Here is a 17,172-nt window from a genome sequence, read left to right as displayed (position 1 = left end):
TTTACTATTCATAGCCCAAGTCCCAAGGCAAACTTTACAATACATGTACATCCTTGTCGACCTTTTTACCTTGCATTTTTAAGAATGCCACAGCCCAGATATATTAAAGTGCCAATAAAAGCATTTTATTTGTGTAACAAAACAAAACAAAAAAAACCATAAAAACAAACAAAAAACATACGCACAAACACATTTGAACCAGATGCCCCAAATAAAAAAGGGCAGCAGTGACAGATTGTCATGGCAAATAAACAAACAAACAAACAAAAATACTACCCTTTTCCCAAAGCACCATGGTATGTGTAGTGTGGAATGTTGAGATTTTGAACTAAGATGTCCAATCATGACTCTTTGGGACTTGAATTTTAGCCACCTCATAGAGTGGAATGCTCTCATAATTACAACATATTGCATTATATTAAGCGAGAAAACCCAAGAGTCCAGAAAATGAGAAATGCACCAGTATTCTTAATCTCTTCTAGTAGTGTTGTCATCTCTTTTAACTCGGTATTTGTTGCCCAAACGGTTCCATTACGACTTCACCCAGTGCATAGTAAAAAATTCAGTGTTAACTCAACACATACAGAGTAGGGCTTACACTAGGGTGTTATAAATTTGACTCTGAGTGTTGAAATAACACTACAAAACTCACTGTGTGCCAATTCCAGAGGACATTGAATACCAAACACAGCAAACTTAACCATTAATCATCAACCATCATCGTCACCTTCTCATCATTGCTTTCAATCACCTTCTCATAATCCTTTTATAGACCATACTTTCAAGAACAAGTATTAACTTTCAACACAAAACATCCCGATTACTTCCTCACTTCACACTCAGTCACAAAACACAGATCAACAAGAACGGTCCCATTGAATGAAAGAACATTTTGACAATGTATGTTTTTTCTTTGTAAAAAAAACACCCAAATAAACAAATCCCCCCTCAAAAAAAACACAAAACAAAACAAAATACAAACAAAAAATTAAAACAGAAGCTTATTCATTAACTTGAAAAAATATGGCATTGCTTTTTGGCAAGTGAACAGGATCTGCAGATCTGCATTCTTTTTTCGAAGGGCCGACACCACTTTAGCGGTCAAGTTTCGATTCATAGTACGGTAGTAGTAGTGTCGCAAGGGTCCAAAAAATAAAAACAAAAACAAAATACGATACGCACGCATGCACTTGAAGGAGGCTTTGAATAGAATAACAGACAATCTTGATTGTAACAGAAACCTCCCATAAACGTGAATGCAACATTCACTGAAAAAGTGTCGTCATGCATTTTACTGCATTATACAAGCTACTTCTTATCAGTAACTATTAGAAACTTCATATGGAAAGATGAAACTCTTGCACAGGCAATTTCAGGTGTGTCTTTCCAAGCAATTGTCCAAAGAGCTGGAACAAGGCTTGATAATAATTAAGAAAAACATCAGAAAAAATTTACTCGTCATTGGTTTACAGGTGTGGGGAGGGATGGGGTCGGGTTATTGTTTGCCAGGCAAACAAATGTAACTGCAAGCAGTGCCACAAGAGGCTGTGAAGGGAGGAGGAGAGGAGGAGGAGGAGGACAAGGGACAGGAACCAGCATGATAACCAACAAGATGCTGATGCATAGTGTAAGTGAGTGAGTGAGAGAGAGAGACAGAGAGAGAGGCAGAGAGAGAGAGAGAGAGGGAGAGTGTGTGTGTCACAGACTGTGAGTGTGGGTATGTGTGTGTGTGTGTGTATGTGTATGTGTATATGTGTGTGTGTGTGTGACAGAGAGGGAGCGAGCTATGGGAATATCGAGGTGGTACAGAGGTATAAAAAGAATGACGTACTGGTAGTTTCATACACAGTAAGACTTCTCATTTTCAAAAAAAAGGGAAACCATAGAAAAAAACAGAAACAAAAGTAACATTGAAAAATACTCAATATATATGTATAATATATATAAAAACACACAGTAATTACAAACACCAAACGTAATTGTCATCAATCAGTACGTATAGTGTTGTGATTTGTTTTCTTCTCTTTAATGTGATTTGCAATCCCTGTGTGTCCATTAACCGTCACTGCTCAAACCTGATTGGCTCTGAGTCCAGCAGTGGGCGTGTGTAAACAGAAAAAGGGGAGGAGGGAGGGGGACAGTTGGCCAGTGTGCTTCTGTGATTGGTGGAGTTACCGTAAGTGTCACTCCAAACTGCTTTGGAGAGAAAAAAAAAAAGTTCCCTGATTGATTGGATCAAAATCTTTGCTCCTTGCTTTTGAACCACAGCTGGAGTGGAGTGGGGTGAGGCAGGGGATATAAAAAGCCATCTTCAGGAAAAAAAAACATTGTTAACACTTTACTTGACGCTGGCATCATACGTATGACATAACAGTGTCATAACGCAGTCATGCAGGTGTCATAAACATTATGTCAATGTCAAACATGCCAGCCCTAACAATGTCAACTTTTCATGACTACAAAACATTTGACATTGACATCACGTTATTATGACTCACTGATGACATTGTCATGGCACTGTTTTGACACTATTATGACATTGTTAGGTCATTCATATGACGCCGGCGTCAAGTTAAGTGTAGCCAAAACATTCAAGAGGCCTCCGACCTCCACGTCTGATGCACCTCCACCTCCTCCGACACCACCAGCAGCAGTTCACAGTTCTTCCCTCGGAGCTGGTGGCGGAGGAACTTCCTGTTCACACGGGATGAGAGAAGAAGAGACATGATGAGGGGTGCATTTCTCGAATCTGTAGTTGCTAAGTATGTTAGCTACTTTGCTGCTTTGCAACGCAATTTCCCAGCGGCAACTACCCAAGTTGCTAACTGGCTTATAACTACGCTTTTTGGAAACACACCCCAGGGTTCTAAATTAAAAACGAGCCAACCGACCAGGTGCTGTTGAAATTTCAGTTTGGCTGATAGACAATACCAACTTACTAGCAACTTTGACCCATTAGTGAAGTAAGTAAGACTAACCATCTACAAGCCATTTAACAAATCTATTTAGAGCCCTGAACATGATGCATATTATAGTGGTGCCCCCTAATGCATGTTATAGGAAAACTGATAAAACTGGGGCATGTTTTAATTTCTGAAATAAGAGGATGTTGCTTTGTTGTGTGTAAAGGCCTTAACACAGTTGTTTTGTTGTTGTTGTTTATTTAGGTAGCGCACCCTAATGGATTCTCTAGGAAAAATATACATCTTTCATTGTCTTTGCTAAGTACTGCCCCCTAGTGGCTTCTCTATGAACTGGAGGAGTATTTCTGTTCACAGTGAATGAGAGTATGTTAACATGTGTTGTGCTTTCAAAACTTCCAACACCATTTTTACTCAGTGCAATGTACCATGTGCAAGCTACGCCACCTCATCCATTCTTTAAACATCCCATCAGCTGTTCCAATGCCTTGACACGTCCTGTGATAAATGTAATACTTACAAATCCTCTTCTGTAGTCACCATTTTAGCAGCCTGATTATAATCGACATACAAATCTCTTCGCGACTTGGTCTGACCAAAACAATAACAATTAACATTTCCCAAACGACATGGTCGCCTCCATTGGTTTGCTACTGGTTGTTTGCTTCCAGACAAAGTGGGAGGAGGTCACGATTTTTCTGGGGCTCAGAAACAATATTTGTATCGCTCCTCCAGGCCTGAATAGGAGCAACACTGAAGGTCTTTGCGTCACTAGGAGAGTGCGGCCTGGCTACCATTTTAGTACAATTAAAACATGGGCAAATAATTACATTACGACAAAAACGAATTCTAAAATGTGATCTTGAAAATAAATACCCCTCTGCAGAGCTTGACGTTAACTTTTTTTACTCACCGGCCACTGTGGCTAGTGGCTTTCCCGGATCACTAGCCATTTACACTTTCTGCTAGCTAGAATTTTGTTGTCATTTTTTTTTTCTTTACAATACTCTTGCATTTAGATAAAGACAATTGATGCAACCACTGTGATTTGTCACACCAAAGAATATGTTACCTGTCAAAGCTAGTGAGACTGAAATTGTTACTAGTAGCCACAGCAGAGTTCTACCAGCATTTGGCCGGTTGGCTGGTGCCAGTCTCAAGCCCTGCCCCTATGGGACAAATTAAGACTCTAATCTGACCTGAAAACATATGCTACTTGTGTATCTAATCACCTGAGATCATCAGCTGTTCCAATGGCGTGCGGACTCCGCAGCTTGGAGTCCAGGTTGTAGTAGACTCCTCCAACCTCTCGCACCCCGATCCAGTGCTGCCTCTTCAGCGGCAGCTGCAGGGGGCCCCAGCGCAGGTTCGAGGGCACATTCAGAATAAAGCCAGTAACGTTGGGCAGAGCGATGCTTCCAACATCCCTACACATGCAGAAATAAGTTACTCTACTCTACCCATCATACAATTGTCATTCAATGCACATAACAGAGTACTGAGTATGGAGGGCATCATTGAAAGAACAGTATAATAGTATGGGCGGCATGGTTGAAATTTAAGTTGCAGTAAGTCATTTAAACGAAGGTGTTCGGTGTGAATGAAACGCTGATGGCTATAGGTAGAGAACTACAAGGACATTTGGTCATCGAACAGATAAACCAACACTAGCTTGCCTCTCGCCAGACCTTTGTGTATTTCTACACAGCTTTGTGAGCTCAAATGAGGGTCAATTCGCCCTACTCTCGAACTGCAATGCAGCCGAACCAATCAGGATCGTGAGATTTTCAGAGATGTGAGGTAGTCAAAGTTTAAACGCAGTGGAGAAGGGGGAAAAAGTAAAAAAGTTCAGAGAGCAATGGCCGCTCGCATGGACTCACTGGTTGATATTGATTCAGTTTCAACTGTATTTTCGAATCCATGAATAATTAAATTAGCATCTCATTAAAAATGTCAGTGCTTCCCTAATCACGTGGAAGGATTTTTTGATAAACCAACACATATGGCGGAGTCAGGTTGAGCCAACACTTCCTTCGTGGGGCATAGAAACTAAATTTTCAGCTTCATTTTCCCATGCTCAACTTGAGTGCTGTTAGCTTAGTTACCATTACGATTATGGGCAGTCATGGGTATGCAGTTAGGGTGTCAGACTTGGAGCCCAAAGGTTGCCGGCTCGACTCCCGACCCACCAGGTTGACCAGGTTGGTGGGGGGAGTAATTAACCAGTGCTCTCCCCCATCCTCCTCCATGACTGAGGCACCCTGAGCATGGTACCGTCCCACCACACTGCTCCCTTTGGGCGCCATTGGGGGCTGCCACCTTGCACGGGTGAGGCATAAAATGCAATTTCGTAGTGTGCAGTGAACACTTGTGTGCTGTGGAGTGCTGTGTCACAATGACAATGGGAGTTTCACCTTCAGTTCAATATTCTGTAACAATAGGACTATAGATTAATTCACAAAAAAAAGATCTTGGGGGATATGGGAGTATGTAGCATTTTCCTTCTAATATATTTTTAGATGCTTTTATGCATCTATTTGATAGCGAAGAGCAGACAGGAAGTAAGTGGGAGAGAAAGATGGGGTGGGGTGTGTAAATGATCAAGGTTGAATTCAAACCTTGGTCCCAATGGTGCATTAACCCAAATAGGCTCAGGTCAGTTAGCCCACTGCACCACATCACCACCAGTGTAACTTCTTTTGCCCCACCACATTGCCACAAAGTTTTGAGTCAGCAGGGCCTCTACCCTTCTGCCTCTCTGACCCTTGCCCTTTCCCTGCCAATGTTCTGTCTTTCTTCCCATCTCCCTGCTCTCTCATTCTTGCCCTCACATTTTCTCTCGTTCTGTGGAGGAGCTTGGGTCACTTCTAATTTCAGCCGGTGCTCAGTGCCATACTGAGCGAGCTAAATAACCCTCCACTCTAGACTGATGGCTGGTACCTATAAGGATTGGCAGAGGTGCGCACATCCACGACGCAGGTGCAGGACAAAAGGGTCCGACAACTATGAAAATACAATTGAATGTCCGCACACTTGCTCCTGTTTTGCTGTTTGACGGTATGAACTTCCTGTTGAACGTTTTTGATTACCATGAAATGCATACAAAACAGATGTATTATCATTATTATCATTGTCATTAATATTATTACTGCTACCTTCTTTTGTCCCACCAGACAGCCTCGAAGCCTCGCGTCTGCAGGGCGGCCATGATGACGTTGACATCATAGTTGCCGTTTCCCAGCACGCTCTTCTTATGTGGCGTCACCAACGTACTGGGTGAGAGCCTGCAGGAAACCGAGGAAAAGAAGAACAAGAAGGGCAAGGAAGGGAGGAGAGGAGCAGAGGTAGGGGGTTAGACTGCAGACTTATTTTGAACAAACGCCCCCTTGTCCTCATCATACGCCTCCCAACGCCCGCTTGGCCTTGTTATAAGACTGCTGACAGAACACTCCCTTCACCCCATAGCGGTATCTTTCTCTGTTCCCCAACACCCCCTGGGGGACTGCAGAGCCCCCATTGAGAAACACTAGGTCAAAGGGAGGGAGAAGAAGAGAGAAAGTGAAAATGTGAAGGAGAAAGTTGAGAGAGAGAGAGAGAGAGAGAGAGAGAGAGAGAGAGCGAGAGCGAGAGCGAGAAAGAAAAGTGGGAGAGAGAGCCAGAGAAGTGGGGGCACCCCTCCATTAAGTTACTACCTTTTTATCAGTCATGTGTGCAGTACTCATGTGTACGTATGCAAAACTACCGCTCACTACCTTTTCTTTGCTCTGCTCCAGATATGGCACAGCAAACAAGATAGCTACAATAGCCACATAACTATTATATTGTGCTATGCCCCATTCAATAGGCAAGGTTAAAATATGAACTACTAGGGGCAGCCATGGCCTACATTGGTTAGGGAGGTGGTCTTTGGGTCAGAGGGTTGCAGGTTCAAATCCCACCCATACTAGTAGCTGTCTGCTTGTTATGCTTATCAAATGTATGGAACGTATTATTGGTGTAAGAGAGAGGAGGAAAGCTGTACGCCAGGAGCAGATGGGCAGTGAGCCCACCAACTGGAGTGGGTGTTGTGGTTCAGGGCTGAAACACCCAGGCTACGTGCCCATGACAACGATAATGATAGGTAAACGTAGAACATTTCCACAGATGTGCCTATCGTGCCCACGGCGACTGAGTTTTCTGGAGTTCAAAACGCAGAAAACACAAACGCCGGCCAAAGTGAAGATCTTGAAAACGCTCCAACCTGTCGCCGCCGTTGGAACGACTCAAAACGCAGAAGTGCACACGTTTTTTCTTAGCACACGCACCTGGAAGGAATATAATGTAATATTCAATCTGAATATCCTATAGATATGCGCGTTGCTATGTGTGTCCATGGGTAGTATTAGACAGATATCCACCCTCAAACGCCCGTGGGCACACAGATACGGTAAATTGTGGAGAAAGAAAACGCACTTCTGCGTTTATGACTTTGACTGTTGTCGTGGGCACGTAGCCCCAGAGAGGGTTGGACACCACCTGATGACACTTGCTTCTGGCGTAAGGCTGCAGCTACCTGCGAAGGTGGTTGAGGAAGGCACCTCCTGTGTATTCATCAATTAGTTTATGAATGTGTATTTCCTATGTTTGCCTATTCATTGATACAATAAAGATGTTTGTGTCACAAGTCTTATTTTCTCTCGCTGACCCATGGACACCTGTGAGAACTCTAAATTGATTGGGACTAAAGTGGCAGCTGAATGTAACGTAATGTAATCTAACCACTAGTCATTAGTGGCAGAACAGGGCCCCAGGGCAAAACACTGATAGTGCCCCACAATTACTCTCTTTTGACAAAGACCATATTCACACCAGGAAAGTCTGACTCGCTTTGGTTCTGGTCAAACAAGTTAGGTGTGAATACACTCCTAAGACGACCTGAATGAGCAAGAATCTTCACTCGCAGTAAGCTTACTTAATAACAGGGGTCCTTTCTGGGTCTGAAGGCTACCCAAGGGCTGCTTGTCCATTCAGAATGGACATACACTCACCGGCGACTTTAATAGGCACACTTTTCCAACTGCTCATTGATGTAAATTTCTATCACACGGTGCCAACTCAATTGATTTCGGCATGTGGACATGGACAAAGCGATCTGATGCAGTTCAAAGAAAGGGGAATAAAGGTGANTTACACCTTCAAGGCTATCCACAATCTTGCCCCTCCTTATCTATCTAATCTTATTCACATTGCTATTCCCTCCCGCCCCCTCCGTTCCTCTTCCTCCATTCTCCTCTCTGTCCCTTCTGCCCGTCTCAGCACCATGGGGAACAGAGCTTTCAGTTGCTCTGCTCCTCAGCTGTGGAATGCGCTTCCCCCTGACATCCGCAACATTGAGTCTTTACCCCTGTTCAAATCAAGACTTAAAACTCATCTATTTCAATTAGCCTATTCTTTATGATTCTTTAACTGTATTTTGTTTTATTTTATTTTTATTTATTTTCTATATATTTATTTTTTGTTTACAATCTGTTTATCTGTCTTGTTTTATTTTGCCTCTCTCTGTACAGTGTCCTTGAGTTTTTTGAAAGGCGCTTTTAAATAAAATGCATTATTATTATTATTATTATTATTTAAGTGACTTTGAACATGGCATGGTTGTTGTTGCCAGATGGGCTTGGTTTGCGCATTTCAAAATCTATTGGGATATTCACGCACTCTCAAGGGTCTACAGAGAATGTTCCAAAAAAGAGAAAATATATAGTGAGCAGCAGCACAGTTCTGTGGGCGAAAATGCCTCGTTGATGGCAGAGGTCAGAGGAGAACGGTGATGACCAGACTGGTTCGAGCTGAAACAAAGGCGTTGGTGAGGCCCTGCTTTATAGCAACATTCATCATCACCAGTAAACAAAAAGCTTGCCATCCTCAAAAGGTCACGGCCCTCAATCTGGTTTATATTCCAGGTTTCTCCACAGACCCAATTTACTGAGGGGCGGCTAGGCTGGAGTCACACGTTAATGCTGTCATGTTAGGCCTTACGTCTCAACAGGGCCAAGTGAAAGTTAACAGTTGATCAGTTGTAGGCATGAGGTGCGCTCACAGGACCAAAATTGAATCAAAGCGCAGCAGCGCTGAAGAAACACCGGGAGGGGATGGTTGGTAATTAGTCGCTTATTACTGACGGTTCTTCGTCATTCATACCGTAGTTTTCAGGGTAGGTAACAGAAAGCCTGAATGGCTCTAAGGTTGGGCTTCAAAAAACTTGACATTGTATCCCCACAAAAATATGAAAGAACTTTCAACGGCATTAGGCTATGCATTTTAATAGGTCTGCATTCCTCTGTGTGTGTGTGTGTGTGTGTGTGTGTGTGTGTGTGTGTGTGTGTGTGTGTGTGTGTGTGTGTGTGTGTGTGTGTGTGTGTGTCCAAAAAAAACCATGCAGGCCAGTCCACTCCCAGAGGAATGAGTAGGAACAGCTTGCTTGTGTACTACCTGCAGAGTATGTAGCCTACCCTAATTTCTCTCTGCTCCGACCTGGTACATCCCCATTTCTCACAGTCACTTACCTCTGGTAGATTTCCTGCAGTGCGTCTCTGGTGAACGCCGCCCCATCCTGGAAGACGTTGTTGAGGGCATGCAGGGCGCACAACTCCCGCCGCTGTTTCTCGTGGTAGATGGCCGGAGGTGGTGGCGAGGCAGCGGGAACAACCGCCTCGGTCCCATCGCCATTCCCTTCCTCCCTCTCTGGTCGGCTGGCGGCACCACCTTCCTCGTTCCCTTTCTGTTTGCTCACCTTCCATGGCATACAGCCCAGCTCCTGAAGACCCCCGACCCCCCTCCCCTTACCCGAGCACGGCGCACTCCCCATTTCTTTTCCCCACAGTTACGCCGAATCTACCATGTTTCTTACAACTCTTCAGCTGCCTGTGGATAGTGTGGCAAGCAAGGGGAGGGGATGGAAGTCACTTGGCAAAAAGTACAGACTGGTCTCCTTGGTGACCGAGAGTCTGTACTGTGTTGGGGGGTTTGGAGCTGATGTGCTTGCGGCTGTTAACGGCCAGCAGTGTTTATCTTTGGTTCAACTCCATTCTGTGTTCGCACTTGCTACTTTAGGATTCAAAGAAATGCAGTTCTTTCCATGTTTGTGGTTTGCATTGACTCCACCATGACAGTTTCAGTTGACCCCGAAACGGACTGGAGGGGGAAGCGAAAGCCTGTGGGGTTGTGGAGGAGCACAGTCCAGAGGTGGTGATCAAAATTTGAGTCAGCGGTCCTGCTAAAGTTCAAGTCAGATGCTGCTGTGAAGACAAGCCAAGTAAAGGGGATGGCGTGTTATTGATCTCATGGCGAGGTTTAAGGGGTGAAAGGCCAAATTACAACATATCAAACGAACACCAGAGGCACAGTTCATTGACAAAATAGCCTACTTCCTTTGACTCGATTAAATAATTCCACAATAGTTCATATAAAAAGGGATAACATTTGTAATAGGGGGGGTCAACAATTCAACCAGCTGATTGGTTCTGATTGCTAGCAGGAACAGCCACGGTAGGGTATAGATATCAAGAGGCCAAGACGGCCACGTTTTACTCAACTTAACATCTCACCAAGGATAATCAAACGCCAATTAAAATCCGATCCATACGAATATGACCATTTCCTGTTGTTATTCAGTTAGAATAATCGCTAGTGGTGGTGGTGTGTGGCTAGAGTACTCGTTTGATTACATTAAGCAAAAAAACAACTAGAACACATTCGTCGTTTAGCGCTAGTTCACTTACCCGTGTCTTCATGCCTTGCTGCTGTATATGAACTGTTAATATCCTTGTGATTCTGCTTCTTGTCTATATCCTTGGCTTGTTTATTCCTTTGTCTTTTACCACTTTTCCTTACAGCACTCTCTCAACATGGGCATGCGCACAGTGTCATTTGCCTTTCGCTGGCTTGTCACGGCTTGCGTCACGCACTACATGCGTACTGTGGTCCCTCCCTAAACACTGCGAAATATGACTCCTATTTTTAAAATGGTTTATGGAATTACACAGGAGCATGCTCTATTTGTTTCAACAGACCAGTAGGCAAATCATTAACCCTACACATTTTATATAACAAACAAAAAACTTCCAGACTTTGTCTTTGCTCTACATTCAAAGAACAGTCATGCATGGACACAAATCTTGATGCTTACACCCTCTAAACTGGAACTGCAACTTTCCTAGTATCAGATGAAATCAGAGATAATTTTGTTTTCATCGCAACTTTTATTCCAACACCATTTTGAATAATTCTGGGAAAAAATTACACAAAAGTTCAAAAACATAAATCAGACACACACACACACACACACACGCACTCACTCACTCACTCACTCACTCACGCACGCACGCACGCACGCACGCACGCACGCACGCACGCACGCACGCACGCACGCACGCACGCACACACACACACACACACACACACACACACACCAGTAGTATTAATGTAAAATCGTATGTAAAAGATATCACACAAAGGAAGTGCTTGTAGTGACAAATGAACCCGAGGTAGGCCTACATATCACCAGAGATGATGATCTGTTCCAAGTCAGTGTTTGACAAGTTTTCAGATGTTTTCTTTAGTAGTTTTCGTTTTTGTTCACACCACAGGCTGGAAGTGGAACTACAGAGGTACTCCAGTCCTCCGAACTTGCTTTTTTTCTCCTTTTCTTTACTTTTCAGAGCGACTTTTTGGGGCATTTACGTGCCTCCACCATGACACTACAGAGAAGATGTGCCAGGACAGCTGCGGGGAGAGAGATGGGACAGGGCTGGGAAACGACCCAGGTCAGACCCGTACTCGGGGACCCCTCCGCACATGGTATGGGTGCTCAACACGATGCGCCACAGCACCCCCTTACAAACCTAATTGGTGTATCCATGGAGGGCGGTGGGTCATTTGCAACAACTATTTCATTGACTGATGCACACGTGCCAAAAGCCAAAAGTTCAACACTTCTCAACCAATGCAATGCAAGCAAGGCCACAATTCAGTGCAGCAGCACATGACCTCATTCAATGTAATGTCAACGAGAACGCAGCAAAACACTGCTTACGTACACGTGTGTGTGTGTGTGTGTGTGTGTGTGTGTGTGTGTGTGTGTGTGTGTGTGTGTGTGTGTGTGTGTGTGTGTGTGATCCCTGGGTAGCTTCAAGGCTTACTCAGATACCGATTTCTCTGGTCCATTGGGGGTGCTGCATCTAAACTAACAGTCACATTTTGACAGCGTTTCATGTGGCCTCCGCATAATTGCTTGCCTGTAGCCTCTTTGTGCAGATGGGGCCCACTCACTCACAACTACATTATAACAACAGTGCTATGACATTACTGAAGGTCTTAAGTGACAGATTCAACTCGTAATACATGGCTCCCTCCTGTGATGACTTCGCTGAAGAATGGCAATAACCAAGTCGGTACCAAGAAGGGCAGTAATACATTATGCATTACTAAAGACCATGTAACAACTTTTATAGTAGCACCCTACTACGTCATTAAGTATTTCCAAAGACTATTACAGCGTTCCACTGGCGGAGCGGTGTGCATTATGAGGCTCCGACTTGGTCATTACCATTTTGGTGAAAACAATCTTGTAATAAGTCTTTTTTGCAAAAACATCACAATTACGCTGTAAGTGTATATCTATGCCTGTGCCATGGGAAGACACCTGCCCTGCTTCAAATGCATTGAATCAAAAGTGTCATGCACGAAGGTTTTAACCCCACTTCCCCTCCAACTTCTTTGTCAGTACGTGAGCCATGTCGGCCAGGAGCTCTTGCCTGATGCGCTCCTCCCTGCGCTGGAGCTCGTGCACATAATGCCCCTGCAGCGCCCTCATCTCCACCACCCTCTCCATGATCCTGGAGGCAGCACCAGCACCAGCCCCACCATCGCTCCCCTGCGTCCCAGCCACCAGCTCTGCCCTTTGGCCGCACATGGACAGCACCTCCCTTAGCCCTCCACCACCACCAGCGTTCTCTTCCAATAATTGAGAGAGTGTGAGTGTCTGTGTCTGTGTCCGCGACCGTGCCCAACCTTCGGGCTGAGCGAGGAGCACGACCAGCACGTGCGCCAGGGCGTCCTCGCCCACCAGTTCCGCCAGGGCGCGCAGGGCGTCAGCCGCCTCCCTGAAGTCTCTTCCTTCCCCCGCCTTGGAGCCGTTGGCGCTGGGGCACGGGAGGGCTAGCAGGAAGGCGTGGGGGCCAGGGCTGACCAGCTGAAGGCTGCGTAGGGCCTCTCGGGCCCTCTGTGCTGGGCTCATGCCGCCTCTTTTGCCCAGCAGGTCCGGGGTGTCCACGATGGTCACCTCTCGTCCGCTGCCGGCGGCCATGGTTCTCCAGCTCTGGCACTCCTGTGCAGCATCACTTTGTTTCTTTGGAGAGGAGGACGGCGGGGTGAGCAGAATGCTGACCAGCGAGAGACGGGCTTTTCGCTGCGGTCCGACCACGATGACTCGCAAGCCCTGGTCACCAAGTGTAGGCCCAAGAACCGGGATGCTGGAGGTGGTGAGTGCTTCGGCCTGTTTGTTTTTGGACGGTCCTGAGTGGACAGAGAACATTTTATTCTGAGTACCAAAACACAAAATACAAAGCTACATTCTGACCACTTCTTTCGCCACATAAACAGGATATGCTGAATGCTACAAAGTTAAAAAGTTTATGGAGAACAACTGAAAAGTCTACAGTACATGTGAACAACAGCAGAACACAGCAATCCACATAAATACATTTGAATGAACTTACCTTTTACACGTTGCTTTATGTTCACTATGAATTCCAGCCCATTCTTAATCGACACCAACACTCCTAAGAGTACAAATACACATAATATATTATAAATGTGTCCAGCTGCATATTGACTTTCTAACATGTAGATGGCATGGAGATGGAGGGTCACCTGCGATGGCTCTGATGAGAGCAGGTACCCAGGTGAGCTTTGATAGCAGAGCTGCGTGATGAGAAAACAATGAGATGATCTGATGATGTGAGGGTGATAGAGGGGTTTTTTTTAGTGGCGGACATCAGGTGGTACAACAACAGTGAATACCACTCTTGTATTAATTAAATGAAGACTACATATTAAAATAATAATACAAACTAATAATAATTATATAAACAATAATAATTGTCAATTAATGTACAATCAATAAATAATCCACTAAAAATAATAATTTAGTTCATATACAATAGTGGAATTAGATGTGGTTGCACTACCTTGATGTCTGCTAGAATAAAAAAGTCAATGACCCGCAAACAGAATGGTCTGTAAAATGGTAAAACGAGTGATCTAGTATTGGGGCATTTAGAATCAAGTGATAAATGGTCTGATAAAATGTGATATCTTGGATTAAAAGTCGACACATGCAAATATATTGTGTTCAATTGGAAAGGATAAATATTGATGACCAGTATATGAGCTTTATGTTTGGCTTTTGATGTAATTCTTTAAACTTGTCATGCACTGATGAGTGTCACTCAACTTAACATTTCCCCAACTCTTTAATCTTTCTCAGACATGTGCTATGAATGTATGAATATGATTCACAATGGACAGATATGAGGTACAGAAATTCTACTCAAATAGTTCCATATTCACCATAGAGGAAACGGCCAAAACGAGCAAGCCAGTGGAACAGTGTCTGGAGCCCTACATGGGAAAATGTGGAGAAATATCTTATGTTACATACAGTACATAGACCCAGAATTGTGGGGCCATCAAACAAAGGGATGGGCCTAGCTCAAAGCATATTGGTTACTCATTGCTACTTGAACAGTCCAATAACAAAGAGGGCCTTCTGAAAAGAAAGTACTTATAACTGAACCAATTGACCTGATTGGGTAGTGGGTACATACGTACATGCCCATCCCATCCCAGCTATTGCCACAACTTTACATATGTGGTGCTGGCAAAACACCTCAACTTGGAAAAAGAAGCCAATTGGGGAAAGAATGAACAGAGATAAATGAATGCACAGAACAAATGAGCAGATACATGCATTGCAATAGATTATACAGTATGGATGTTGAAATAAATAAATTATGCATTCCTACGTGCATCCATATATAGTTTTAACAATTATTTTTAAAAGTTGGTACTTACCACGGACAGTTTTAGTTAGATTTGTTACCCAGCTCCACAAAGATGATATACCTATAGAAACACGAAGTCATCAGTTTGAGAAGTTTTAGTTTTGCCAGAGTGCTTTTATGATGGGGTGTTCTCCTATATAGGGTATCAGTGCATAACAAGTCCTCATACAAATGTTTTTCCCCATATACCCTTCAGTCAAATGTTCTAATCATACACACTGTATAAACTCACCAGTCAAAGAGCATAGGATACGAATTGGCCAACGAAGTAAAGCTGGAAGACCTGAAGATGCAAATATATATATGAAATTATTTTGATTTCTTTGAGAATAGTTGTTAAAAACCCATCAAAGCAGTGTCACATTTGCTTGTATTTCACCAATCATAGAGTAGGCCTTTGCTAGGCAAATCTGCTTTAATTCCCAGTAACACACTTCAAAATTATCACATGATTCAAAGATAGTCAAACTGTCTGCTGAGTAGCTTCATAATGCAATTTACATGCTGTAGACAAATGTATTTAGTCTAGTTCTACAATACCATGACAACATACAGCTTTAGTAGGTCTAAATTATTTGTTTTTAACTTGGTTATTGCCATTCTGGTAACATCTCATTTGGGTTGCCAGGTGCCATACATTGAGTATAATCATACTTACCTTGTGAGAATCTGAAAATCAGAAAACCCACAACTGAAATTAATCCCGTCAACAAGGTGTTGGCATCTAGCCACAGACCTGTGAAAAAAGAACACATTTCACTGTGTGCCCCATTATGCAAGACTATCAGTGGGCCTCTTCTACAGCGACCTCTGCCGGAGTGTGTGTGAAGTGAGAGGATGATTCAAAACTTGAGAGGGTATCTTGGTTGCCCAGTTCTTGTAATTGTTATGAAAAAAAAAAAACATTTAAATGTATAAACTAGCCGCTCCCTGTCTAATGGAATATGGAAATATTACGCACGTCCGTGATAGCTATGGGCAGTCTATAGACTATTGGTATGGATATGGTATTGGAGTCCAAAGACAATATGCAGGTGCACCACACAGTGGCTGTAGGTATAAACTACGATGGATTATTATATTTGTTTGAGGGCAGCAGCTGTCCTTGACAGTTAAAAGACTGCCTTACCAATCAGATGTCAAACTGGCCACATGCCTGTCTTAATGCGTCAGAGGAGGTGGTGACAGCAACCACACACCCCGCAGGTGGAATTCCAAAACATAGGTGTGTCCTGTCAGACAGTATAGCCTAGTTACTACAGATACAGAAAAAACCTTAAACTCGCTATGGGAACAGTCGACTAGATCTATAACTCCAACATTATTTCAACGGACTGAAAAGAACAAAACCAGACTTAAAAAAATATTAGTGAAGACTGTTGCCACCAGTCCAGGGACTAATCTAAAACACAGCAGGGCCTACAGGTTCGTGTAGGTTTAGATGGCTGATTATGGTGGCACAGGTGACCTATTTAAAAGGGATTGTCGAAAGAAAAAAATGTTCTATTATACAATGAGCATGAGTGAAGTTGTGCGCTCAGCTGGGCAGCATGCCCACATTTCGTGTCTAGACGCGCGTCTGCGTTTGTCTGAGCTGCCCATTTCTTAGGCCAATTTCAGCCAATTGAATAAACTGTGGATGAATCAAAATGTGTATGCAGATAACAACATAGCTCACATCACATCCTTACTGGACTCTATCGAATTCACACTTGCGCGCTTCGGCGGCGCTTCTTGGGTCACACATTTTACTTAGGAGACGAAATCCCATTGTGGAAAAACGTAATTTTCAAACCAGAATATAGTACATTGCTCTCTGATCGGGCTCACCTTTGGCTGTTGACTCAAAATAAGAATCTTCTCCACATCTTGAAGTTGAAGAACAAGGGCTGTCTGGTTTGCAGTCACATTCCATGTTTTGCTCGACGCGCTGCTTTCCCCAAACAAAGCGCCGCCCCAATCATGTGCGACAGCTTGCTGCCGGAGCAATTCTTATAAGGCGATCAAGTGAAAGCATTACAAAACCCTGGATCTTAGTTGTTACAAAACCCAGAATATACAGATGTTCACTACTCGTTTACTTTGGCCACTGATTAAAGTTGTTATGTGATATGCAGAACCTAGGCCTGGCTACGCCAAATGAATTACAC

At 43.8% G+C, this 17,172-nt stretch overlaps 2 protein-coding genes across 3 annotated transcripts; both read right to left on the bottom strand.

Moving 5' to 3' along the window:
• Positions 1-103: 103 nt before the first annotated feature.
• On the bottom strand, positions 104-10,820 carry josd1 (Josephin domain containing 1). 2 transcript variants are annotated; one of them, XM_063221713.1, is made up of 5 exons: positions 10,679-10,820; positions 9,464-10,195; positions 6,077-6,205; positions 4,154-4,348; positions 104-2,694 (listed from the first exon to the last, which is right to left on the bottom strand). In XM_063221713.1, the coding sequence occupies exons 2-5, from the start codon at positions 9,763-9,765 to the stop codon at positions 2,592-2,594; spliced, it is 729 nt and encodes a 242-aa protein (XP_063077783.1). In that variant the 5' UTR covers positions 9,766-10,195; positions 10,679-10,820; the 3' UTR covers positions 104-2,591. The 2 variants fall into 2 exon arrangements, with proteins under 2 accessions (XP_063077783.1, XP_063077784.1); XM_063221714.1 differs by having other exon boundaries at positions 9,464-10,192.
• Positions 10,821-11,299: 479 nt separating this feature from the next.
• Positions 11,300-17,137, bottom strand: LOC134467222 (uncharacterized). Its single transcript, XM_063221132.1, has 8 exons — positions 16,853-17,137; positions 15,681-15,758; positions 15,255-15,305; positions 15,033-15,083; positions 14,529-14,579; positions 13,830-13,880; positions 13,676-13,738; positions 11,300-13,472 (listed from the first exon to the last, which is right to left on the bottom strand). The coding sequence occupies exons 1-8, from the start codon at positions 16,935-16,937 to the stop codon at positions 12,649-12,651; spliced, it is 1,254 nt and encodes a 417-aa protein (XP_063077202.1). The 5' UTR covers positions 16,938-17,137; the 3' UTR covers positions 11,300-12,648.
• Positions 17,138-17,172: the final 35 nt, after the last annotated feature.

This window comes from Engraulis encrasicolus, chromosome 17 (assembly GCF_034702125.1).
Source record: "Engraulis encrasicolus isolate BLACKSEA-1 chromosome 17, IST_EnEncr_1.0, whole genome shotgun sequence".
NCBI lineage: Eukaryota > Metazoa > Chordata > Actinopteri > Clupeiformes > Engraulidae > Engraulis > Engraulis encrasicolus.
Note: the sequence above shows the minus strand (reverse complement) of the source record. Positions and strands in the feature narration are given on the sequence as shown.

Coding starts and splice junctions, on each gene's coding strand:
- josd1 (XM_063221713.1), bottom strand. CDS start 9,765: ATGGGGAGTGCGCCGTGCTCGGGTAAGGGGAGGGGGGTCGGGGGTCTT. Junction 6,206..9,463: donor CTGCAGGAAATCTACCAGAG/GTAAGTGACTGT, acceptor GGTTTCCTGCAG/GCTCTCACCCAGTACGTTGG. Junction 4,349..6,076: donor GTCTGGTGGGACAAAAGAAG/GTAGCAGTAATA, acceptor CTGCATGTGTAG/GGATGTTGGAAGCATCGCTC.
- LOC134467222 (XM_063221132.1), bottom strand. CDS start 16,937: ATGGAATGTGACTGCAAACCAGACAGCCCTTGTTCTTCAACTTCAAGA. Junction 15,759..16,852: donor TTTTGAGTCAACAGCCAAAG/GTGAGCCCGATC, acceptor CTTTTTTCACAG/GTCTGTGGCTAGATGCCAAC. Junction 14,580..15,032: donor TCTAACTAAAACTGTCCGTG/GTAAGTACCAAC, acceptor TTTCCCATGTAG/GGCTCCAGACACTGTTCCAC.